Raw genomic sequence first — 25130 nt, 5'->3', positions numbered from 1 at the left:
GGTCCGGAGGAGCGGGCGGGAAGGAGGATTGGGAGGTAGAGGCCTGGTTAACCAGACTCTCGGGGGTGGGGTGTTGGGACAGAAAACTGGGGTCGCCCGGAGCAGGGCGGTGGTGCCTGGCAACGTTCCTATCCACAGGAGGGACTGTGGAGGGCTTGGACCAGGTGCCCTGCAGAACGTCAATGAGGGCCTCATTGAATTGCAGCAGAGGCTCAGTGGAGCATGCGGCAGACTGAAGCACCTCAGTGAGGAGGTTAGTCCTCACAGCCACGGCAGGCAGCTCAAGCCCAAGGGCCGCGGCCGCCTTGCGCAGCACCACAGAAAAAGCTGCACCCTCCTCCGAAGCCGCAGTCGGAGGAGAGATGAATCCAGTGTCCGGTGAGGTATCCAAACCACTGGCTTCCCCCAGTTCATCTGCTCAGTCCTGTGAAAGCTGGCCCTGAAGGGCCAAAGAGTACACGGACCCCTCCCAGTCGCCCCAGTCATCCGATTCCTGGTAAACAGGAGGAATGATCGGAGCCGGTCGATAGACAAAATGTGTCTCTAGCGGCGTCGGATGCGGCGTCGGGCGGCGTCGGGACCGGACATGGGCTGAACCGGGGATCGACGTCGACCGGAGTCGGCGTCGGAGGTGGCACCGGTGTCGACGGAGGAGGCGTGACGATGTCGACCGCCGTCGACGGGGGTCCAGGCTTGGGCCCCTCGGGGACCTGCGGCACCGGGGCCGGAGCCGCCGGCGCGCAAGTTCGCCCAGTCGAGTCCGCGGGGCCCGTGGGCGCGCCAGCAGGCGTCGACAGCGGGGCCAGGCTCCTCATGGCCGAGAGGAAGGCACTGACCTCCACCGGCGTCGCGTCAGTCCCAGGGACGTGCGCGGCGCCTGCGGCTCCGGTGGAGCCGCGGGGGTGGGACCACCCTGACCCTCGGCCGAGTCACGCGACCGGCGAGGGGAGTCCGAAGAGCGGTGTCGCTTGTTGGATTTCTTGGAGCGCTTCGACTTACCCGAAGACTTTGAGCCAGACGAGCGACGATGTCGAGTGCGGCTCCGCGACCGATCCTTGGACCTCCTCCTGGACCGGGATCGAGAGGGGCGCGGAGCCGAGTGGCGAAGCTCGAGAAGCTTACGGGACCGCTCCCGCCTAGCTTTCGAGGTCAGGGCCATACAATCGGAGCACGACTCTGCGTCGTGGTCGAGGCCCAAACAGTACAGGCACCGGCGGTGATGATCGGTCACCGACATCAGTCGGTGACAGTCGTCGCAGGCCTTGAAACCAGGCATCCTACCGGCACCAGAGTCGAGAAAGTGACCAAAAAGAGTCAAAAAAGTTAGTCAAAAAATGACTAAAGGGGTAGCTCTCCCGGATCGGCGCTTACTGGTGCGGAAAAAAGAAGAACTGACGTCAGCACGCGAGGGCGGCGTCTAAGTACTCCGACGACGTCATTCCGGCGCACAACGCCAACGACGGACGCGGAGCCGCAGACGACGACGAGCGACGCGCAAGGGGTATTGCTACAAAAATCTTCCGGATCCAGTCTGACGCCTGGGGATATTCTAAGGTGAGGAATCTAACTAACGTGTTTCTTTCAGATATGATCGTTCAACTAAGCTCCTCAAACATTCTTCGTTCCTGTGAGGATTGTTGATATCTTCGATGGCCAGCTTAATCAGAGGATAAATATCAAAAGTAAATCCCAAACCCAGGGAGCGACCGCTGTAAGCTCCTACGCAGTGGCAGTTTTCAACGTGCCGAAGTCGCACAACTCCCTCTCAGATGCTCCCTTTCATCGGAGTAGTTCTGGACACAGTGCAGTTTCAGGTCTATCCTCCTGAGCAGAGAGTCCGGGATATTTGGGCTATGATACCGATGTTTCAGCCTCTATCCCGGATTTCGGAGAGAATGACCCAGAGGCTGCTGGGCCTCATGCATCCTGCTGGTGGATCATGGCAGATGGCATATACGGGCTCTGCAGTGGGACCTAAAGTTCCAGTGGGCAAAGCATCAGGGGAATCTTTCCGACTAGGTCTGGATCTCAGAGGGAACTGCGCAACAACTGCAGTGGTGGCTAACAAACCAAGCTTGGGTCAGGGGCAGATCCCTCTCCCTTCCCCAATGAGATGTCACAGAAGTGACAGATGCGTCACTCCTGGGATGGGGCAGCCATCTAGGAAAGGCAGAGATCAGAGGCGCCTTGTCTCCGGTGGAGTCTGGGCTCCATATCAACCTTCTGGAGCTTCGGACGATCCGCCTGGCACTGAAGGCATTCCTTCCCTCTCTGAAGGCAAAGGTGGTGCAACTGTTCACGGACAACACCGCGGCCATGTGGTACTGCAACAAACAGGGTGGGTGGGGTGGGGTCGTGGACCCGATGTCAAGAGGCTCTTCGCCTCTGAACATGGCTAGAACATCGGGGCATGATCCTGGAGGTTCAACACCTGGCAGGTTCTCTGAACGACAGGGCGGATGAACTCAGCCGCCGGTGCCTGGTAGATCACAAATGGTGTCTTCACTTGGAAGTCGTGCAAGGGCTCTTTCAGCTGTGGGGAGAGCCTTGGTTAGATCTATTCGCCACTGAAGAGAACGTTCAATGTCAGAAATTCTGCGCGTTGGGGTTTCCAAGGCGGCGCTTGCTTGGCGACGCTTTTCGTCATGACTAGAACTGCGGCCTCCTGTACCCCTTTCCGCCTGTACCACTTCTGCACAGAGTGCTGAAGAAGATCAAGTGCGACCAGACCAAAGTCATTCTTTGGCTCTGAACTGGGCACGAAGTGTCTGGTACCCAGAGCTCCTGAGCATTGGCATCGATCCTCCACTTAGACTACCTATTCGGGAAGATTGTCTGTAGCAACAGCAGGGGAGGGTTCTTCACCAAACCTGCCCAGCCTCCACCTCCTTACGTGGAGATTGAGCAACGACAGTTGACAGCTTTTGACCTTCCACCCGAAGTCTAATGTCATCTTGACAGCTGGGCGTCCTTCCACTAAAATGGTATACGCTTGTTGATGGAATAAGTTTGTGGCATGGTGCACAGCAAAGGCTGTGGATCCCGTTTCTGCCCCTCTTGCAGAGGTCCTTTTGTTTGTACTTTCTTAGGCCAAGCAGGGCTCTGCCCTGGGCACTTTTAAAGGATATCTTGCGGCCATCTCAGCTTTCCTTCAGCTACCAGATCAGCCATCTTTGTTCAAGTCTCCTATTGTAAATAGATTCTTTAAGGGCATTACACATCCTCCATCTCCTTTCGTAATGCCCCAGTGGGACTTGAACTTTGTCTTAATATTTCTTATGTGCTCTCCCTTCGAGCCTCTTCACAACTGTCCTCTCAGGCTCCTCACTCTAAAGACAGCTTTCTTTGTTGCCATCACCTCTGCTCACAGAGTGATTGAGCTTCAAGCTCTTTCTTCTAAGCCCCCTTTCTTCTCTGTGCATCCGGACAAAGTGGTGCTGAGGACGAGACCTTCGTGCCTTCCAAAAATGGTTACACCGTTTCACATTGGACAAACCACTACTTTGCCCAATTTCTTTCCACCCCCGCAGCCTTCCAAGGAGGAGGAGAGACTTCACTGTCTGGACCCTAAATGTGTGCTGTCCTTCTACCATGACCGCACAAAAGATTTCCAGGTGGACTATCAACTCTTCGTTGGCTAGTTGGGTGCCAAGAAAGGTTGGGTTGTTCAAAAGCGTACCATCTCTAGGTGTGCTGTCCTGTGTATTAAAATCTATTACGCTTGGCGAAAAAGGAACCTACAGTGGGGCTCCGAGCTCATTCCACCAAAACTACGATTGCCACCACTGCTCTTACACGTGCAGTTCTACTCCTTGACATCTGTCAGGCAGCCACGTGGGCATCCTTGCACACGTTAACCAGACATTACTGCTGGGACAGCCAAGTCCAGAGTGACGGCTATTTTGCCTGTTCTGTCCTCCAGGACTTTCTGGTGTGAACTTGGTTCGCAGACCCTCCTCCGGGGTTGGTATTACTGGGGTATCTATTCTAAAGAAAGGAATCTATAACTCACTCTTTCAGATGAACAAGTTACTTACCTTCGGTAAGGATGCATCTGTAAGAGACATAGGTTAGTTATAGTTTCCTTACCGCCACACCCATCATCACCGCTCTGCGAATTGACTTCTAGGGACAGGGACTCCCTTGCAGGGCACTAGTTTTAGTACACCAGTGGTCAGTGTCTTGCATGGCTCTGAGCTTCTGGCGTGGAAAATGTTGTTTCAGAACTGGACGCACAGATGCTGAGTCGACCGACGCCACCTACTGACGCGCAGTGGAACTAAGAAAAAATTCTCCGGTTCCAGTCTGACACTTGGGGATAATTCTATGGTAAGGAATCTATAACTAACCTCTGTCTCTTACAGATACAGCGTTACCGAAGGTAAGTAACATGTTTGTTCGAGCCAATCTGCCCCTAATGTTGGTGCTGTATTATGCACCAGGCAGCCACAAAGGTATGCCTGTCACATCACGTCCAATGCTGTGATAAGGAACCTATACTCCTAGCTTGGGTCATTTTTTACCAGTTGCATTATAAAATTAGAAAATAATCATTTTTAAAAGGAAAGGTGTGTGCCCTTGACGTATAGTTCTCTGGCATAAACAGATAAGTACAATTTTTTTTTATATCCTTTGAAAAAGTCTATGGAAAACCATGCAACTTAATGAAGAGTACAGCAATGCACCATGCCAATTTGCAATTTATGTTGCACGCACCCTTATAGGACACTAACAAATCTGTTCTGCAAAACATTCGCAGAAAGCAGTTTTTGTCTTTTCCTGCACAATACCACTATACATACAAAATTCTAGTAATGATAATCTTCCACAGATTATAAAAAAAAAAAACAGCTTGGCTGGGTTTTATTACAGTGAAAAGGATCTGAATTTTCAGATAATAGGATTTCATATTTTGGAGAAAAAAAATACTTCACTCAAGCAAAGGCAAACCTAGAAACTTCGGAAAGTAGACAAATTGTGAAATCTGCCGCACATCCCCAATGGTAACCCTGTCCACCAGCGACCCTGGAGCTGCATGCCGAGAGTCCATGATATAAAACAAAGGCATCACAAGCGCCAACTGAGATCCTTTCACTAAACAAAAGCCCAATCTATTGGTTAGTTCAATGCTCTGTGAACACCAGCAAGCATTCGGATTGCTTGACATCCTTCAGTGCAAGGCATCTGGAAAATTCATGGGTCCTTTTCTCTCCCAAGATACCAAGGTGTGGAAATCAGAACAGAATGAAAAAGCACTGTGTTGTCAGTGACCCAGTTCAGGACAACAACAAGTTTTGGCACATAATTTTGTTTCTGGCAAAATCCAAGGAGTCGCTAATTTGCAGGTATTTGTAAAGTGTGTAAGTTCAGTTCTATTAAGGTGGCCACATATTGCCTGTGCAGTCTACTTTCACTTCAGCTCTAATTCAACCCGGCTGCTATGTTGACAAAACAATAGACAAAAGGTTCAAGAAGGTTGCCCATTAAGGATTTGTTCTTGGAACATAAACAGGCTATCAAACAAACTAGGGGATGAGGCCTCGATCTCCTACCTACGGTCATTTGAGATCATTTTGCTACAAGAGACATGGCTTGTGGAGCCGCAGCACTTGGAAGGGTTTAAAACTCACCACACTCCAGCAATGAAAATGAAATCCCTGGGATGAGGTAGCAGAGGTCTAGCCATCTATATATCAGCAAATGGCGCAATTACCTCATGGGCTTTTGCAAGCTCCTCCCAGTCTCTTCAGTCAGTGGGAATCTCTCTCAGAACCCACAAAGGTCAGCCCAGGACCATAATTTTTATTGAACGTGTACATCCATCCAAACTCAGTGTCCAGGTTACCTCTTTCTGGTGAGGTGACAGCGACAATACTAAAAATTAGATCTGAGATCTCGAACGCAGACATCATACTATCTGGGGAGTTTAACATGCGGCTGATGTCCGACTTACAAAAGAATGAGGTAACTAAATCACAGGAAAGCGATTGGGCCATACCACCGCAGGATCGTCCCGGATGGTGTATGGAGGACCCAAAGGGCCGCTTCCTCCGAGGTAATCTGGAACATCTAGGCCTTAGAGCCCTCAACAGGCGCTTTTTTCCTGACAAGCCGCCTGGTTTCTCATTCCTATCAAAAACTGGTGCATCTCTAATAGACTACTCCTTTGTCAGCCTTTCCCTTTGGAATCAGGTCTCTGGCTTTGGGTTTGGCAACAGATTAGAAAGCGACCACAGCCCTCAAGAAATACTTCTCAGTACCAGGCTGGTGCAGCATGTTCAGGCAGAGGCACAAGCTTTTGAAACCTTCACGATCAATCTAAAACGTATCAAGTGCTCAGTTAATAACCTCCAGCTTGTAGCTATGGAGGCAAAACACATGATTGATAACACCAGCAGGATAACTGAAGATCCAATCGCATCTTGGATAAGCTTCACAAGGAATTTGACAGCCAGACATGCAAAACCGACAAAGCATGAAAAAGCAGACAGGCTCCAACACATGAGCCCCTGGGATCCCGTGATACGATCAGCGAAACGCAGCATGAACCGGCTATGGCGGGAACTAAAAATGAAGCCAATGGACCCACTAATAATAATCGACCTAAGAGATGCCCAAAGTCACTTGAAGGCTGTAAAAAGGGAACATCAAAGGGCTCATTGGGACTCCTTTTGGGCCAAACTATACCATGACATAAGGACAAACAACTCTGCGAGGTTCTGGCGCACTATAAATGGCTTAGGGGGCAGTGGCCCTAAAGTTGCCTTGTCAAATATACTGGAGACAGAGTGGTATTTCTACCTGTATAGTCATTTCAACGACCCAAAAGACTATACCCTTAATGAGGTTATTGGTACAGGGGGCAGCAAAGCTCCAGAGGCTCAACCTTGGACGGAGGGGAACCTACCTCCAGAGCATTTCCACAAAGCGCCAACAATCGAAGAGCATTCTCACAAAGCGCCAACAACCGAAAAGCAAATTGACGGCTATAACGAAGTCAACAGCATAGAGCACAGTCCAGTCCCAGAGGACCAAATCCAAAAGCAGATCACAAAGGGACGAAAAGATGGGGCCCCAGGACCAGGAGGCATCCCTCCAGCTTTGTTTAAGGAGGATCCGGCCTTCTATACTTCCATCTAATGAGCTGCCATAAGCGGAGGTCATCAAAAGAGGGCAGCCTAGCGCAACATTTATGGACCAACCTGAACACATAACGATGGCTAGCGGGGTACCGCTACATGTCAAGCGGGCTAAAGGTCCTCGGCCTGAGTGATGTCTGGGACCTACAAGTAAGCCATAACGAGTTCAAGTGGCTAGCAAAAAAAATGCGAAAAAGCTCTCCTCAGCAGAAGATAGGGCAAGCCTCGCAGCTAGAAGTCATGGCTGGATGACTCTCAAGACATGATCAGCTGGAACCTCAGAGCTATTTAGCCTTCCCTTTCAGTGCACACACCAAGCTCCGCTTCTTAAAATTAAGAATGGGGGTGATCCAATTGACTTGCCATCGTCCCAAATGGAAAAGAGACCATGCCTTGGAACCATGTCGGCTTTGCGGCCATCACAGGGAAGACTTAACCCATGTACTGTGCCTGTGTCCTAACCTCTTGAAGGAAAGAAGTGCTTTTCTACGGAGAGGCTGGAACAACAAGGAGGTTAGAGCAGAGCTGCAGTATTGGCCTGTTTTGATCCCCAGAATATCAATCTAAACTGCGCACTGGTGAGGTTCATGGACCGCGCAGTAAAAAAAGACTAGAGGAGGGGATCCGCTTATCGCTACCTCGGCCAGAGATGCAGACCCCTGGCTCCTCGCATTAGTTGAACAACTCTTTTTGCGGGGCAGCCAGGTATAAGAAAAACAGATGGAAACATCAAAACAAAACATCTATTGGAAGGGGAATAACGTATAGGCTGATCAAATCTGGGACTTAAAAGCTATCTCAACTGGGATCATAATGGCTCCTAAGGGAATATCATTATAGGATTTGTGGGCAGTGCACCTACAAGAGAGCTCTTACAAGTGGGAGGTTGGGTGCTTTTAACTACAGGAACCGGGGTGCTTTTTAATGAATCTAATAAGTGCTGTATTTTATTTTTTGTATTTTGCAAAGGTTTTATCAAATCATGCAATAAAGTATTTACATATTTACAGTCTACTTTCACTTTGTTTCACGTGCAGCTTCCATTCCATCGAATATTAGAAAGGTGAAAATAGAAATAAAACAATAACAAAATTACCAATTAGAAGAGCCACTAGCTGGACTAACAACTGAGATAGCTTGGAAGTATGAATCACTATATAAAGCAGAAATGGAAGGTGTAATCACATCAGTAACACGACAAGCAACCGATGTGCTCTAGAGTGCAAAGAAAGTGTAACGTGGTGCTAGTTCAGTCCACGAATCTGGGCACTCCAGGTTTTGATACCTATTATTGGACTAACTTGAAATAAAATACCACGGCTGTCAAACACATGGAATTTCGAGATCACAAAACATCTTCTACAGGTGAAATTCAAACACAGGTTTCAGGGAATTAAAGAGTTCTGTTTTTTTTTTGCAACAGAACCAACAGTAGTGCAGAACCAAGAAATGAAATCAACTGTGTCATGTGGCCATTCCTCAGACCAATGCGCTTAGAAAGCTGTAAATGACATGGAAGTAAACATCATTTAGAGGAAGGTTGAAAGCACCTAAAGAGAGCGTCCAGGGTTTCCCTTGCAAATTAAACGCCTAATATTTCGGGGTTTAGAGATTAGGGCTGAATGTGTAAAGGTGCGCTGTAATGTTTGCTATTTCACCAACAGTATGCTGTCCGTGAGGCCGAACATGGCATGATCACGAGGAGCCCTGGTCCCGGACAAGAGAGGGCTGTTCGGTCTCAAAGAATGCTGATCACCAAGGACAGGGGTTTGGTGAGGAACAGAACAGTTACTTACCCCCGAGGCCCCTGAGAATCCCTGCAAAGGTAAAACGATAGGCAGACAGTCAGAGGTCCAGGCGATGAAAGTGCCACAGAGGTGGAGATTGCCTGTGGTCGGTAGGATGGAACTCCTTCATAGGAGCAGACAGCCTGGTTTCAGGGACTGGAAGTTCAGCAGAGGTGCATATAGCATGCGGTCCGCAGTCTGGAAGTGCTACAGAGGTGAAGATAACGAGATCTAGAGGCTGGAAGTGCTACAGAGGTGCAGATAGCATGAGGTGCACAGGCTGGAAGTGCTACAGAGGTGCAGATAACATGAGATCTAGAGGCTGGAAGTGCTTCAGAGGTGCAGATAACATGAGGTGCACAGGCTGGAAGTGCTACAGAGGTGCAGATAACATGAGATCTAGAGGCTGGAAGTGCTTCAGAGGTGCAGATAACATGAGGTGCACAGGCTGGACGTGCTTCAGAGGTGCAGATAGCATGAGGTGCACAGGCTGGAAGTGCTACAGAGGTGCAGATAACATGAGATCTAGAGGCTGGAAGTGCTTAAGAGGTGCAGATAGCATGAAGTGCACAGGCTGGAAGTGCTACAGAGGTGCAGATAATATGAGATCTAGAGGCTGGAAGTGATTCAGAGGTGCAGATAACATGAGGTGCACAGGCTGGAAGTGCTACAGAGGTGCAGATAACATGAGATCTAGAGGCTGGAAGTGCTTCAGAGGTGCAGATAACATGAGGTGCACAGGCTGGAAGTGCTACAGAGGTGCAGATAACATGAGATCTAGAGGCTGGAAGTGCTTCAGAGGTGCAGATAACATGAGGTGCACAGGCTGGACGTGCTTCAGAGGTGCAGATAGCATGAGGTGCACAGGCTGGAAGTGCTTCAGAGGTGCAGATAGCATGAGGTGCACAGGCTGGAAGTGCTACAGAGGTGCAGATAGCATGAGGTGCACAGGCTGGAAGTGCTCAAGAGGTCATAGGTGTGGGAGCTGGATGTGGTACAGAGGTGCAGATAGCATGAGGTGCACAGGTTGGAAGTGCTACAGAGGTGCAGATAGCATGAGATCTAGAGGCTGGAAGTGCTTCAGAGGTGCAGATAGCATGAGGTGCACAGGCTGGAAGTGCTACAGAGGTGCAGATAGCATGAGGTGCACAGGCTGGAAGTGCTACAGAGGTGCAGATAGCATGAGATCCAGAAGCTGAAAATGCTCAAGAGGTCAAAGGTGTGGGGGCTGAATGTGCTACAGAGCAGATAGCATGAGGTGCACAGGCTGGAAGTGCCTCAGAGGTGCAGATAGCATGAGGTGCACTGGCATAAAGTGCTACAGAGGTGCAGATAATATGAGGTCCAGAGGCTGGAAGTGCTTCAGAGATGCAGATAGCATGCGGTGCACTGGCATGAAGTGCTACAGGGGTGCAGATAGCATGAGGTCCAGAGGCGGGGAGTGCTTCAGGGGTGCAGATAGCATGAGGTGCAGAAACATGAAGAGCCACAGAGGTGCAGATAGCAAGAGATGCAAAGGCTGGAAAGTCTCAAGAGGTCAAAGGTGTGGTAGCTGGAAGTGCTACAGAGGTGCAGATAGAATGAGGTGCACAGACTGGAAGTACCTCAGAGGTGCAGATAACATGCGGTCCAGAGACTGGAAGTGCTTCAGGGGTGCAGATAGCATGAGGTGCACTGGCATTAAGTGCTACAGAGGTGCGGACAGCATGAGGTCCAGAGGCTGGGAGTGCTTCAGAGGCGCACAGGCATGAAGTGCTTCAGAGGTGCAGATAGCATGAGGTGCACAGGCTGGAAGTGCCTCAGAGGTGCAGATAAGAGGAGGTCCAGAGACTGGCAGTGCTTCAGGGGTGCAGATAGCACATGTGGTCCAGAGGCTGGAAGTGCAGATAACATGAGATCTAGAGGCTGGAAGTGCTTCAGAGGTGCAGATAACATGAGGTGCACTGGCATGAAGTGCTACAGAGGTGCAGATAACATGTGGTCCAGAGGCTGGAAGTGCTTCAGAGGTGCAGCTAGCATGAGATCCAGAGGCTGGAAGTGCGGACAGCGTGAGGTACAGAGGCTGAAAATGCCACAGAGGTGCAGACAACTTGAGGTACAGGACCAGGAAGTGAGTTCCAGGGTCTCGTAGTTCATCAGTGGTGTAGATTGCCTGAGGTCCAGAGGTTGGAAGTGCTCAGAAATGCACGAAACATGAGGTTCAGGAAAACGAAGTGCTCCAGAGGAGTAAAAACAGTGAGGCCCAGGTGCTTGAAGCTCTAAAGAGTTGAAGATATGAGGTTCAGAGGCTGTAAGTCCTACTGAGCCGCAGACAGCGTGACGTCAATGGGCTGGCAGTGCTACAGATGTGAACAAAGTGTAAATTCCACAGACTTCGCAACTAGCCCAAGAATCTGGCTCTTGACACCCAAGTTTCTTGAACTCGGGTATCAAGCAGCAGTTTATTTCCCCTGTAGGGTACACGATCAAAAGGCCTCCTGCCAAAGTCTAGATGCACAGCCATGCACTACTGCAGTCCAAAAGAGAAACTGTATTTCCTTTGCTCTTGACTGAGAGACTACACGGAGTATGCAAGGTTACCCGCCATAGACTTCCATTAGCGTAAATAATCATACTTTCTGGCCACAGCAACTCGTTTTTAAAGCAAAGGAATACACTCGGTACATTCCAAAATTACACAAGCTTTTTCAAATTTCACACAAGAAAAATAGTGTCACATTTGTAACACTTTAAGCACATTTTTCACATCGTTTAGGTTGGTGGAGTGGTTTACAATTTATTCGACACATTCTTGGTGGTGCAGTTCATACCTGTTCAGAAAAGTCTTATTGAAGCCGGTTATCATAAATCAATTGTTCGACGGAACTGCCTTTTATTACTTATGAACCACAAAAGCCATTTTATAGATTGTGGACCGGAAATAAGCAAAAAACCTCCATTTAACAAATAGAGAGACTGAAGACTGTCAAAGACAGCAGGAACAACATCTGGATTAAATGAAACAATTGGGTGTCTGAGAAGAGTTTACCTGCAGGGAGAACAGCTCGATGCCTGGTGCCTGGATCTTGACTGTAAAGCCTGTGTCCTGAATGACTATCACCTCCTGCTCGCTGCCATCATCGTCCGGCTCTCCATCCTCTTGGCCATTCTGTTTGTCTTCACAATGCACCACATCTCCATTCATTAATGTCAGGCCTGCAGACTGGTCTGTCACAAAAAAGAACAACCAGCAATTACGCATGTGGCATTAAACTGCCAAACAGCAGCGGCATCTGGGCTCCAGTCTATCTTTGTTGCAAAACCATCACACCAAAGAACAACACTGTGCCTTCTGTCACCAGAGGATCTAGCACCCCGTAATTTAATAGTCCATACGTACTGACCCTAAAAATCCGCAGTTACTTGGGACACACAACTAGCAACTCCCATGTCAATGGAAGCATCACCAAATCCGTACACATCCTATGACGCAGGCTACACCGCACACCCAAGCTTTCAACAACTAATCCTGCACTACAAGGCCTGGTCTCTGTACAGCCGGATTACCGACATCATGAACAGAAGCACAGGCGTAGCAATAAACCACCAATCTCAGTAACACCAAACTGCAGGACACTAATAAACACGAGGTCAGCACCACAATATAGGTAATATATACGTAAGCACTGTTAATAGAAATGTGTTTCATAAGCCGGAGTCCTTCACTAATCAAAGAGAGGGAGATAGGAGCAAAAGTTAGGGGGGGTCCACTCGGCTCTCAGACGGTATGCATATATAATCACAAGAGAGTGGGCCAGTGTCTATCAGGGGTTGCCGCAGAAACCCTAAAACCCTATTGCCTCCAGTAGAATGTATTATCCCTGCTGGTGCATTTTGTTGGGTGGCATCATCATCGGGTTCTGCAGCTGTGTACTCACTTCCCCAGGTGAGTGATGCCTCCTACTGGAGGGAGATTGTTTCGTAAGTAATATCAGTGGAATCCATGCAGTTTGGTTAAAATTACCTCCTATACTTATAGAAAATGTTGTTCTCAAAATCAAGGGATAAAAAGATTGTGGCGCCGTGGGACGAACTATTTATCCTTGGCACCAGGTGAGGTGGTCGGCAAGTTTCAGCCAGAATCGCCACTGGGGGTTGGTGATCTTCGTCAGGACCATAAGTGAACAGATCCCCATCAAACTAGTTTGCCAGGTAAGTACACTCACTTTCCTTTGTATTGGTTTTTCAAAACTAACCTGGGTTGCAGGTATTCTGGCCTGCAACCTTTTTTGGGTCACCTGAATAAGAGTGCTCATGAAGCAGCCTTGTGGAGCTTCTCGCATCAGGGACACCATTCTCAGGTGTTCTTTGCCGACGCCGGGAGCATCTGGGCATATCATTTCCCTTTATAACCGATGGCATGAAAACACGTGCCATCTCAAGAAAACAAACGCACGGTCCCCAATTTTAGATGATGCATTATTCCACAAAACGAGGGCTCCCTAAATAAAGATTATGTAACAATATGACTTTGTACTATGCTGTATTTTAATTTCATGCATATAGTGCTTACTACCCTGACCAGGCGTTGTCCAATTGACAAAATGATGGGGTTTCATGAATGACCATGCAGTTGGGGAGTGGGCCGGACACAATCACGGAATCGCAGTGTATCTGGTCTTTCTAGTTTTCTTCCAGATCAGCTGGCCCCGCAAGTGGATAAAATAATTCAAAATACACCTCAGGCCCCGACTACTTGCCTCCTTCTACCCTTGCGATGGATCACAACACTTCAAATCACTACACAGATTCCCATCAACATCCCCAGAGCGTCAGACAGAAACAGTCAAAGTCTGCCCTCTTCAAAGTCACATGTGGTATTCCAGTTCACCACCCAGGTGGAGGCTTCAACTGGTGCCACTGTTAAAAATAGTTATTTCCCCATCTCGAAATGTACTATTTCAAGATCACTCAATATTTTCATCCGCTAAAAATTAGACTACTGCCATTGGCCCTCACTGGACTCCGGAACTAATACTTAATAACCCTATAGAAAGTCCTAAACTTGTCACCTGCACTAAGTTTAACTTATATGAAACCTGCCTTTAGGCAACCAGGTGCAAAAGGAACAATTGATGGGCAGAATGCTGAACAATGTCAAACCTTCACCCCAGTACAGAGTCCTGGGCCTAAATCCATTGTTTTGCTCACCATGTCATTCTAGTTGGGACCAAGCCATAGGCAAATCAGTCTTGACCAGGCTCCCTATGGAAACAGTCCAGCCCAAACTGCCAGGCCAGCTCCACCCTGGACCGGAAACAAGCATTTTGGGACAGGTTTAGGGGTGTCACCCCATATCAGCCAGGCTAGTTTGACTCCAGTGGCATGGCAAGCAAGGGAGCCACGTCTGGGTATACCTATCCCACCTAGGGTGATAAATAAAAAAAAAACAATTGATGGACGTTTTTTATGGGGGGGGAGGTATCACCCCTCATCAGCCAGGCTGGCTTGAGTCCATCAACCAGGTGGCCAGAGCACAATGAAAATCAGACCCTGTACATATTCATCACCTTAATGTTCATGGGGCCGATGGCCTGGATATCCCCTCTTAATAGCCTGAACTATCCTGCTTGACCTACCAAGTACCCCGTTTAACAAACTCATTGATCACTCTAAATTCTAACTCAACCCCTCCTCTGGATACCCAACCACCGCCATATAATTGTACTAATGTTCCCTCCCCACCCTTTATTTTAGCCCGGTAAACAAACCCTGTTTTCATGCTTCCTGCCCTATCTTGTATGACCTTTCTCTCCCTATACTGTATGACTCTTCGCTGAGCCTACTGGAAACGAGGTAAACGATGCACATGTAATTCTTGTAAAGCAGTACCCAGTGGTTAGAGCTCTTCTAATCAATCATTATGTAATTCTTGTAAAGTGCTCGTATGTCCTTGGGTTGAGCTTGCACAACAAAAAACTCAAATACATAAATAAAAGTTATAAGTGTCTCCCCTAAAGCCAGAGTCATCACCTCCATTAGCAAGTCTGGACACCACTCCACGTCGCTACCTACCTCAAACCATCACCTTCATTCGAAAGTTTGGACATCCCCTCTGCCTAGCTTAAACCATCACCTCCACTTGCAAGTCTGCACACCTCCTTTGCCTAGCTCGAACCATCACCTCCACTTGCAGATCTGCACACCTCCTCTGCCTAGCTCAAACCATCACCTCCACTTGCAGGTCTGCACCCCCCCCCCCCTCTGCCTAGCCCAAACCATCACCTCCACTTGCAGGTCTGCACACCTCCTCTGCCTAGCGCAATCCCTCACCTCCACTTGCAAGTCTGAACAACCACTCTCCCTAGTTCAAACCATCACCTCCACTTGCAAGTCTGCACACCCACTCTGCCCAACTCAAACCATCCCCTCCACTTGCTAGACGAGCTACCTCCTCTACTTGGTTCAAAATATCATTACACTTGCTAGTCTGGCCGCCTCCTCTACTTATCTCAAAACATCACCTCCACTTGAAGTGTGGACACCCTCCTCTACCTAACTCAAACCATCACATCCACTTGCTAGCTTGGATACCCCCTCTACCTAACACAAAACATCACATCCACCTGCTTGCCTGGCCACCTCCTCTACCTAGCTCAAACCATCACCTCCACTTGCAAGTCTGGACACCTCATCTAACTCAATCTATCACCACCACCTGCAGGTCTGGACACCCCCCTCTACTTGGCTCAAACCATCAACTCCACTTGCAGATCTGGATACCTCCTCTACTTGGCTCAAACCATCACCTCCACTTGCAAGTCTAAACACCTCCTCTACTTTGCTCAAAATATGACCTCCACTTGAAAGTCTGGACACCTGCTACCTCAAACCATCACCTCCACTTTCAACTCTGAACACCCCCTCTCCCTAGCTTAAACCATCACCTCCACTTGCAAGTACGGACACCCGCCTCTCCCTAGCTCAAACCATCACCTCCAATTGTAAGCCTGGTCAAAACCACATCTCCCTACACCCGAAGCCACCACCTCCACTAGCAACCCCAGAAAGGGCTTTCTCGATTTGCTGAAGAAAATGTTTAGCTCTGGTTAAACATAGAACTTCTTGCTGTCAAGATGGAGTTCATCCTTCAAGAGGTAGTGTACTCAACTAGCAGATTTATGGATACTGCTTGCCAAGCACAAAAGTAGTAGGAAGTAGTGAGAAGGCAGACATTAACGGGCACTGAGCAAAGCCAATGATTGTGGCTTGAAGGAGCTGAAGCATAAAATACAGGCATGAACAAATGGAGTTTGCATAAATTAGTAAGTGATGGATAGGTCCGAGGAATGCACAAATATCTGGGCATGCACTTATGCTGTTCAGAGATCGACTGGCACGGCACAGGAGCCTACTAGAACCAGGTGGCAGAGATGAAAGGAGGCTCAGGAATAACGCTAGAACTTGTGTACACTGGAAGGGGTGAGGATATGCAAGAGCGCCAGTAGAAGTGGCCGAAGAAATCGTGAGTTAAAGTATTTCAGAAACTTTGACCGTAAGCAAGGGTTAATACCGAGACAGCGTGGGGCCTGTGAGAAAAAGTGGCTCTGTATATAATGTTCCCAAATAAGTACAGGGTGTACAGAGTTCACAGTCCCCAGAGGCTTGGCAGAGGCTAAAGTTAGATATAACCTTACTCTCTAAAGTGGTAGCTTGGTCGAGCAGTAAGGCAGTATCAGAGGACAGTGTAAAGTATTTGTTGTACACACTCAGTCAGCAAATAGTTCCACACACTCAATAACTGAACTCTAGGCCAATGGTTTATATAAAAAATATATGCTTGTTTTATTTTAGAACCAACAATTGGATTTAAAATATACTTTCTCAGAATGAGATGCTTTATATAAATACTTTTGCAATATGCAATTGACTTTTGTAAACAGTTACAAGTGGTTGCAATAGGCAACACTATTTTAAACACAATAATGCATTGAGTTCAAAGGAAGTTTCATGTTATTTGCCACAGATTACTTTTAGGATTACTTTTGGAATTCCAGGACTGGATCCTAGATTCAGTCCTGGGTCAGTACTTGGAATCAAGTGATAAAAGTCGACTTAATTACTGTGATGATTTTTAGACAATATTTTGCTATTTTAAAAGTTGACACTTAGAAAATATTTCATAGAAAACAGTCAATGATTCCCTATGGCAGAAAATTCAAGTTACAGGTATAGTATGTTCTCGTTACTTTAGTAATCCAGTACTGGGTGCCTAGACTCAGTACTGGGACCTTTATCCAAAACAGGTAAGTAATTACGTTTTCAGATATTATACGATTTTTAAAGAATATTTAAAGATTGCAGAAATTGACACTTGGAAGAAATTTCACAGAAAAACAGTTAATGATTTCCTATGGAAGAAAAATTGGGTTACTGGTAAGTACAGTTGTAAGTAGTTTTCAGAGTCAGTGCTGGGCACCAAGATCCAGCACTGGGAGCTCACCTAAGAGCAGGTGAGTATTTTAGTTTTCGTTACTCGGCTGATTTTTGGTGAATATTTTTAGTTTTGAAAAGTTCACACTTAGAAGAAATTTCAGGAAAAAGCCAGTCAATGTTACCCTATGAAGAAAATTGAGTTATCGGTTTAAAGGTAAGTACTCGACTGGCAGAGTTGAGGTTCTGGGCATAGACTCAGGGGTCCCCCAGGGTCAGGTAGGTACAGTTGGTTCACACCCAGTGGCACTAGGGCGGCCGGGTGCAGAGAGAGTTAGGCCCAATGTTATCCTATGAGGGATAGGGGGGCCTTGGTTGGTGGCTGCGGACTAGCAGGCCACGCGGCTGTGGGAGCTGGGCTCCTGGTACTTACTCAGGGCAAGTGGGGAAGTAGATAGGTGTAGAGGTTGCACTGCCAGGGCCACTCGGGCGTCTGGGTGCAGGGTGCTTTTAAGCCTTCGGGGGCTCAATTGATTCAATGGGAAATCTCCGGTTTAGAAAAAGACTGCAAGCTCGGGGACGAGGATTCTTAAGGTGCCACCACCACTTCGAGAGGTAAGTTGGGTAGTTGGAGGATAGGTCGGTACCCCGGGATTGGCCGCAGTGGGCGCCTTTTGATGTCGGGAAATCTTACCCTCTGTTGATCGCGGTTGGGGGGGCACCTTGTTCTGAGGCTGCAGGCTTCTTCAGGAGTGTCGAGGGAGGTCCTTGGGTGCCGGACTCGGGGTCACAGTCGCCGTGGGGTCGTCCTCGTGGTCTTTGTTCACTCCGGCACAGGCCAGGCTTGGCTGGTGCAGAGTGTGCTGGGTTCGCGGTTCCGGGCTGCTGCCAGGGATTGGAAGTAGATTTTGAATAGAGCCTCTACTCATGGGAGTCCCAGGAACTTAGAGTCAAAAGGTAGCCAGGTCCTCCGGGGTTTGTGAGGTTGCTGGCCACAAGAGATGCCGGGTTTGAGCAGGAGCAGGTTCGAGGGTCGACAGGCCGGCAGGGCTGGGGCCAAAGCAGTTTGTGTCTTCCTCTTCTTAGCAGCTGCAGGGCAGGTCTTGTTTCTTCTAACTCTTCTTCGGATTTTGGAATCTGGAATCTGGGGAAGGAAGGTTCAGGGTGCCCCTAAATACTAGATTTAGAGGCGTTACAGGTAGGTGAAGGGCAGGGACCAATGGTTCCCTGTCCTGGGGTGGGTACACCTCCTATCCTGCCACTCTCCTGTGGGAGGGGGGCAGTAGCCTAGTCCTGATAGGTAGGGCTTCCCATCTTCAAGATGGCGAGAGCCCGGAGATGTGCTTCACCTGATGGGTGGGGTTGGCAGGCTGGCACATCCCCTGTCCTTATTTGGGGTTTCCGGCCAAGCTTCCCGCCAGAGTGAGGGGGTTGCAGTGGCCTGGGGAAGAACACATAAGCGGCATGCCTTTGAAGCTTCCCCCTGCCCATCCTGGGGGAGGAGATTTAGCACCTCGCCCAGGATGTGCATTGCTGCAGGCCCAGGAGAGCAGGGGCTCTCCTACCCAGGGGTCCAGCAACATGTCTGCTGTGTGGCAGCCTAGGCAGCCTCAGAACAGACGTGGATTGTAGGTTAGGTTTTAGGGGGCATCTCTAAGATGCCATTGGGGTGCTTGGTACATTAAATCCCACACTGGCATCAGTGTGGATTTAATGTGCTGAGAAGTTTGATACCAAACTTCAGTCTTCAGTGTTGCCATTATGGTGCTGTGGAGTTCGTGTTTGACGAGCTCTCAGCACCATGTACTCTTAAATGGCAGCACTGCACTTACAGTGCCTAGGAATGGACCTGGGTACTGTAGGGGCACAGGGCTCCTGCTCCTGTGCCCACACCATTGGCATAGGGCACCCAGCTAGAGGGGTGGCTGATATATGTCATGGCAGTGTAGGTGATGGGCATGGCACACATGGATGTGTGCCATGTCGACTATTTGTTTAGTCTTGCACCCAGACACCCAGTCTGCAAGGGCAGTGTGTGTAAGGGTATAGGGCCTCTAAGGGTGGCACAATGAGTGCTGCAGCCCTTTGAGGCCTTCCCTGGTCACAAGGCCCTGTGGTACCTAGGGTACCATTTACCAGGGGCTGACATGTGGCCAGGGTTTGCCAATTTGGGTTTTGTGTGTTTAGGGAAGGAACATAGGCCCTGGGCACCTGATTGGCAGGAGTCCAGTCAAAGTACATTCAGCAAAAAGTGGGGGCATACCATGCAAGAAAGATGGCACTTTCTCACAGGGCCGGTCTCACATGAAAAGTTAATAGACACTTACAATGGTAGCTGCAAGGTGTCTTGAAATAACTCATGTCAAACAGCCCGCCCAATAAAGACGCAAGGTAAAATAGTAACGATTAAGCAAAGGCGTACCTCGAGATGAAAAAGCAACGGGGCATGAAACCAGGGACCATTCAACTGTTTTTGCGTGTAAAAGGCTAAAGTTCAAGTATTCAACACGGAATTCCTCCGAGTTAATGCATTAACTTTAAACAGAACAAGTCGGAAACAGTGAGCGAGATTGGCTCGATGTTTGCGACTTGTTCTGTCTAAAGGTCAAGCATTAGCCGAAGAACTTCCCAGGTATGTGTCTGAACTTTAGGCGCTATGCAAGGCAGGAAAGCGCTTGGCCCCGCGTGTCTAGGCGCAGTACAGATGCTACTACGGTGTATACATCATGAAGAAGGCGGGTGGGGGGCACACTGCATGTGATCGGCGGTCTTTTATTTACTATGACATTCTGTATTTTTAGGAGAGTTCTCGCACTCCTGCATCCCCCTGGCAGAGTTGTGCTTTACTTCTGCACAAGTAAACATCAAGTGCTATATAATTGCAAACCTTTTTCCCTCTTCTATCCCTCCTCTATCCTTCTCAATCCAAATAACGGACTAATATCCACCACTCAAATTACTTTCATATTGCACTATACTAATTCACCACTGATCCTTTATGGGTTCCAGAGTAGCATGCTACTCACCAAAAAAATCGCTTCAACACCCCATCAGGGGTAACAAGCAATATATAAATGTAAACCTTTTTCCTTCTGCTATCCTTCTGAATCCAAATAACTGACTAACCTATCCACCACTCAAATAACTTTCATATTTCACTATACTAATTCAATACTAATCCTTTGTGTGTTCTATAGTAGCATGCTACTCGCCGAAAAAGCGTTTTGACGCCTCGTCAGGGGTAGAAAGCGCTATATAAATGCAAATACAATACATGTGACTGAATATGGGCAGGGTGGAAGAATGCTTTCTTCATGCAAGTGTTAACCCTTTCATGCCCACTCCGTATTTACCCGCACTGCTGAGGAATGCACAGCTGAGGTGGGAAAGTAGTAGAGTGTCAATGTACATTCAATCACTGACTCCTCCTAGCAGAAATCGCTCTTTGCATGTTGGAATACTAATGGCCATCTAATCCTTTCCCTCCTTGGAATGATCCACTGTAGTAAACAATATAATGCACATTACTTGCCCATTCCTTCCTTTGCCTCTTTGCTGTAACCGTATACATGTTTTACTGCAATTAAGTACCTGCATCTCTCTAGGACTAACACATCATATTGATAGTTGCCAGAACACTCCTTGCACGTTGGAAAACCTGTATCCATTCCACTAACCTTTCTTTTTAAACCACTGCTATAAGTGTATCAGTCAAACTAGACCAAATAAAGCAAAGTGCACAACTCCTTCAAATCAATGGTTTGCTAAAAAGAAAACTCAATAATGGAACACTGGACTAAGCGTATATGAATAGACTTGTTTAAAATGTTTTTAATGATTTATTTGGTCCACAGCAAATTTGTTTAATACTTATTTTAACTCCATATATATTTATTGGTGCGGAAATGTTATATGTACTGTTGTGGTTTTATGGTCTGTTTACAAAGATCGAATAAAGCTGTGTGAACTGAACGGAATAGACCTGGTAACCTCAGCGGCACACTGCAGTTTGCAGGCACCACCTTACTCGCTTTTTAATGCCTTCCCCATACGTACAATTGGCGTTTACTACTGTGGCAACATCACTTAATGTGAACTGTTTTTTTTTTGCTTTCAAGGGAACAAGACCGTTTTGTAGTTGTGCAACAATGATGCTGGGCTACCTGGCGTTTCCTATCGGTCTTTGATAGTTAACAAGATTCACAGTAGTGACTGGGTTGCAAGCAATATATTTCGTCATGGGAAATACCTCTAAGCTGCCGAGCCATTTACCGCCAGAAAGGTGCTCTGGTGTGCATGCTGCTGTTTGTTGGCGCCAGACCCAATGAACAGAACAGACGCTATTTAAAGACTGTGGTACAAAGACTGAACTCAACCACCAAAGCGAGATGCGGGCAGCTCAATCAATGTAAAAGGACCCCTTAATCTGGCCTATATTGTTGCATCCATACAGCCAACACTAAAGCGCTGCGGGGACAGCACCCGCAGCTTAGAGGAGTAAAAGCCAAAGGTAAGTACTAGAAGACCTGGGCGAGAGGAACTGCCCTTCTGATCCGGACTCTCCTCAGATAGTCGTGTGCCCAGTCCAGGAGTGTTCAATGTCATGCCATCTCCTCCAGGTAAGGATGTCTCCGTGCCCACCGCTCTCTCGTGGCACACTGTCCCCGGACTGCCAGGCCCGCCAGGCCTGCTCCCTGCAGCGGTCTGCGTCTTGCTGTCCATGCTAAGGGCACCTGGAAGTCCTTCGGGTGCTCCAAGGAGGAGTGAGCCAACAGCTTTTATGCTGCCCCCACCTCCGAAGACCAGAGGGCTCCCACGCGCAGTCTGTACAGTGGCACCGGTGGCACCAGCCAGCGTCCCGTGACTGTACTCCTCTTTAAATGAGGGAGCGCCACAGCCGGCTGCAGCTTGGTCATCTGCTGTCGTGGGTTCTTCCGGACAGAATGTCTGGAAGGCCATGCCAGGCTCTTCAGGTTTCAAGGGCTCTGTGTACGGTGACCGGGGCCAGAATGCTATTTCCACCCGACACCCTGCCTCAAGGTCACCCGCCCAGCCCTTGAGGGCCGGTGGAAGGGTGTCACTGAGGCCGGCCTTCTCGGCATGCTCTCGGTTCTCATCTGTGGACACAGGGCAGCAGGGTGCCTTACTCGGTGTGGGCGTGGACGGCGATGGGCTACAGGCCGGCCTGTCCTGGGACACAAGGACGAGTGCCGAGTGACGGGCTGGAGCCCCTTTCGGCAGCAGTGGCGTCTTCTCTCCACCTGGGTCACTGTGTCCGAAGATCCTGTTGAAACAACGGCGGCAGCAACAATTGTTCCCCATGGTGTCTTAAGTTCGCCGCAGACTTTTGATGGTGTTACACCACACAGGCCCCGCATCACGGGGAATCAAGGGGCTGCAGAGACGGCGGAGGAATCGGCGGTCCTCCGTCCTCGGATCCACACACAGAGGCTGAACTCCGAACACGCACAGCACAGACCCACCGGAAGAGCGTCATTCACGGGACCTCCGAGCGCCCACCGCCTCATGAGAGGCGCTATCGGAGGGCTCTCGGTGCGGAACAGAAGTGATGCTGCGATAGGTACTATTTGGAAAGTGGTGCTATAAATAGAAGGGCCCCAGTCGCCCCCGCCAGGGCTGCAGGGGAGGGGACTGCTGCATTCCACCCCACGGACGGAGGCCCGCACAGGAGCACAAAGCAAGCCCGTTTCTATGGCATGCAGAGGCGGCCGTGCATACTGACGAGTGTGAGGCTGAGGCGCGCTCTGAACCCCGGCATTCCCGCCACCGCCCCCCCCTCCTCCACCCCCGAGAGTCAGACACCAGCAGGAATAACTGTGGGCACCGACCACCGAGCTACCCTGTCATGAGGCCAGCTGCCGGCCACGGGCTTTATACCAGCCCCCAAGCAGGCTTCCTATAGGAGCAATTGGTTGCATTGTTCTTGGGCGGTGGCCCCCATCTCTGTGCCAAAGAAGCTCAAGGGGCAGCACAGCTACAAGGCCCACCGAGGCTGGAACCGGTCTGGCGAGGCGCGGGGGCACCGACGGATGGCACATGACACAGCAGCTCGACCTTCACTTCTCCTTCTGAAGAAGCGCCAGGACTGATTGAATACAATGGCTGCAGGTCAGTAACGGCACGAAGAGCAAAAAAGATGGAATGGAATGCACCCTGAGCAGCAGCCAGTAGGTATGATTATTTCAAACATTTCTACCCACATCTTGGGAAATCACCGCAGCGCGACACACGCGTCGTAGGCTTCGAGAGCACCTTTGCTGCAAGCACAGAGAAGGCTGTTGGTAAAGGAGAAACTGCAGGGTACGATTTCACGTGTATGCTGAGAACATTCCGCTCATCTTTAACTTGTCGATCTTGTAAGACACTCCATCATGGACAAAACCTTCAATGGAGGATTCCCACCATGGCTAATAACTTATACAAGTTTGTAGTTCCCCAAATCACCAAGAAGCATGACATTCTCTCGCTCTAGAAATGAATGATAACATACCACGTAATGAGGTGACCAAATTACACCGAGCTCATCCTGGCCCCTAAAAGCCATCGAACACCACAGAGGAAGGACAGTATCCACTGAAGAGAACACTAATCCCACCCGAGATCCCCCTTCTCTTCATAGTCTCGGTCTCGCCTCCATAAATGTGGTTCCTGGTTCTCAACTTAATTGGCTACCTGTCCTGTTTCACGGGTGATGGCATCACACTGGTAGTGGAAGGCCAACTTGCCAAGACAAAACAAGCAAGAAACCCACTGCTTCCGAACACTGCACAAAATAAAACAAACAACAAAACGATGAAAGGAATGCTTGAATCAATCTCAGCTCCTGGTGATCACTTGGAAACAAGTGGTAGGCCATTGTTTTTCCAGCATTATGTCACTCTAGACAGCGACCTGTCATATGCACACCCGTCTCTGTTCTCAGGAACAGTCTAGGCTGATCTGTCAGGCTAGGTCCCCTCCCAACTAAAAACACACAAACAAACCTCCAAACCAGTTTCACGCTACTTGGGCTTCTTCACAAGGGAGGAATAGCTTGAGCCCTGTGGCACAGTGAACATAGCACCCACAACCGAGCCTTCAACGACCTAGATTCAAGGGGCACATCTACTGGAGAAGGCCCAGAGACGCAACCACGAAGGGATGCAGGGCCCAGCACCACCATGTTAATGCTTGCTCACCACTAAATGCAACTGGCAGCAGGTAGGACTGTCAGGCCAAGATATTATTTTAAGATCAAAGCTTACTTCCTGTTGACACTTCTTTAAATTCTGAACGCGTTCATAATTCAAATTAACATTAAAGACCTGTAAAGTGCTGGTAAAAAAATCTCAAACAATTTCTTCAATTTGCAACTAATCCGTGAAACACTTCCTGTATGGTCATCTATCAAAAATGTGCTATGTGGGGAATATTCATAATGCTGCATGAGGTACCATAGTGTATGCATCACTGAAATGCTGGTTTTACTTAAGAGAAAGGGTGAGGGATTCACAGGTAGTTATTGACCGGGATGGAGTTAGAGGGTCTGAAGCAAATCTGAAGGCCCTAATCCAGCCCAGTCATTGAGTACCTGGGAGTGCCCTACCCGTGAGATAACATACAGAATTACAGATGGGGAATTGTGAATAATGCGGATGTTATTCACTATGGGGTCCCGAGTGAGTGCCAGGGCACAGGAGTAATGGGGTGACCTGTTGATATGCATAAAGGGGGAGGGGGATACGTGGCCTCCTGCCACTCAACTCTACCCATCCTCGAGGGAGGTACCTTC

General features: G+C 48.8%; 1 protein-coding gene across 4 annotated transcripts in view; it reads right to left on the bottom strand.

Annotated features, from left to right (window-relative positions):
* The window catches only part of CLUH (CLUH binding protein of NUMT mRNA), a 398416-nt gene that overhangs the window by 261146 nt on the left and 112140 nt on the right, over positions 1-25130 (bottom strand). For 2 of the 4 annotated variants that reach the window (XM_085649928.1, XM_085649929.1), the window contains exons 1-2: positions 21865-24672; positions 11955-12133 (exon numbers count right to left, since the gene is read on the bottom strand). In XM_085649928.1, the coding sequence (XP_085506054.1) occupies positions 11955-12133; positions 21865-22660 (975 nt within the window). In that variant the 5' untranslated portion in view covers positions 22661-24672. Of the gene's footprint in view, positions 1-11954; positions 12134-21864; positions 24673-25130 lie in introns of those variants that run through there. The other 2 variants (XM_085649931.1, XM_085649930.1) reach the window with 1 other exon arrangement.

This window comes from Triturus cristatus, chromosome 3_2 (assembly GCF_964204655.1).
Source record: "Triturus cristatus chromosome 3_2, aTriCri1.1, whole genome shotgun sequence".
NCBI classification, from domain to species: Eukaryota; Metazoa; Chordata; class Amphibia; order Caudata; family Salamandridae; genus Triturus; species Triturus cristatus.
Note: the sequence above shows the minus strand (reverse complement) of the source record. Positions and strands in the feature narration are given on the sequence as shown.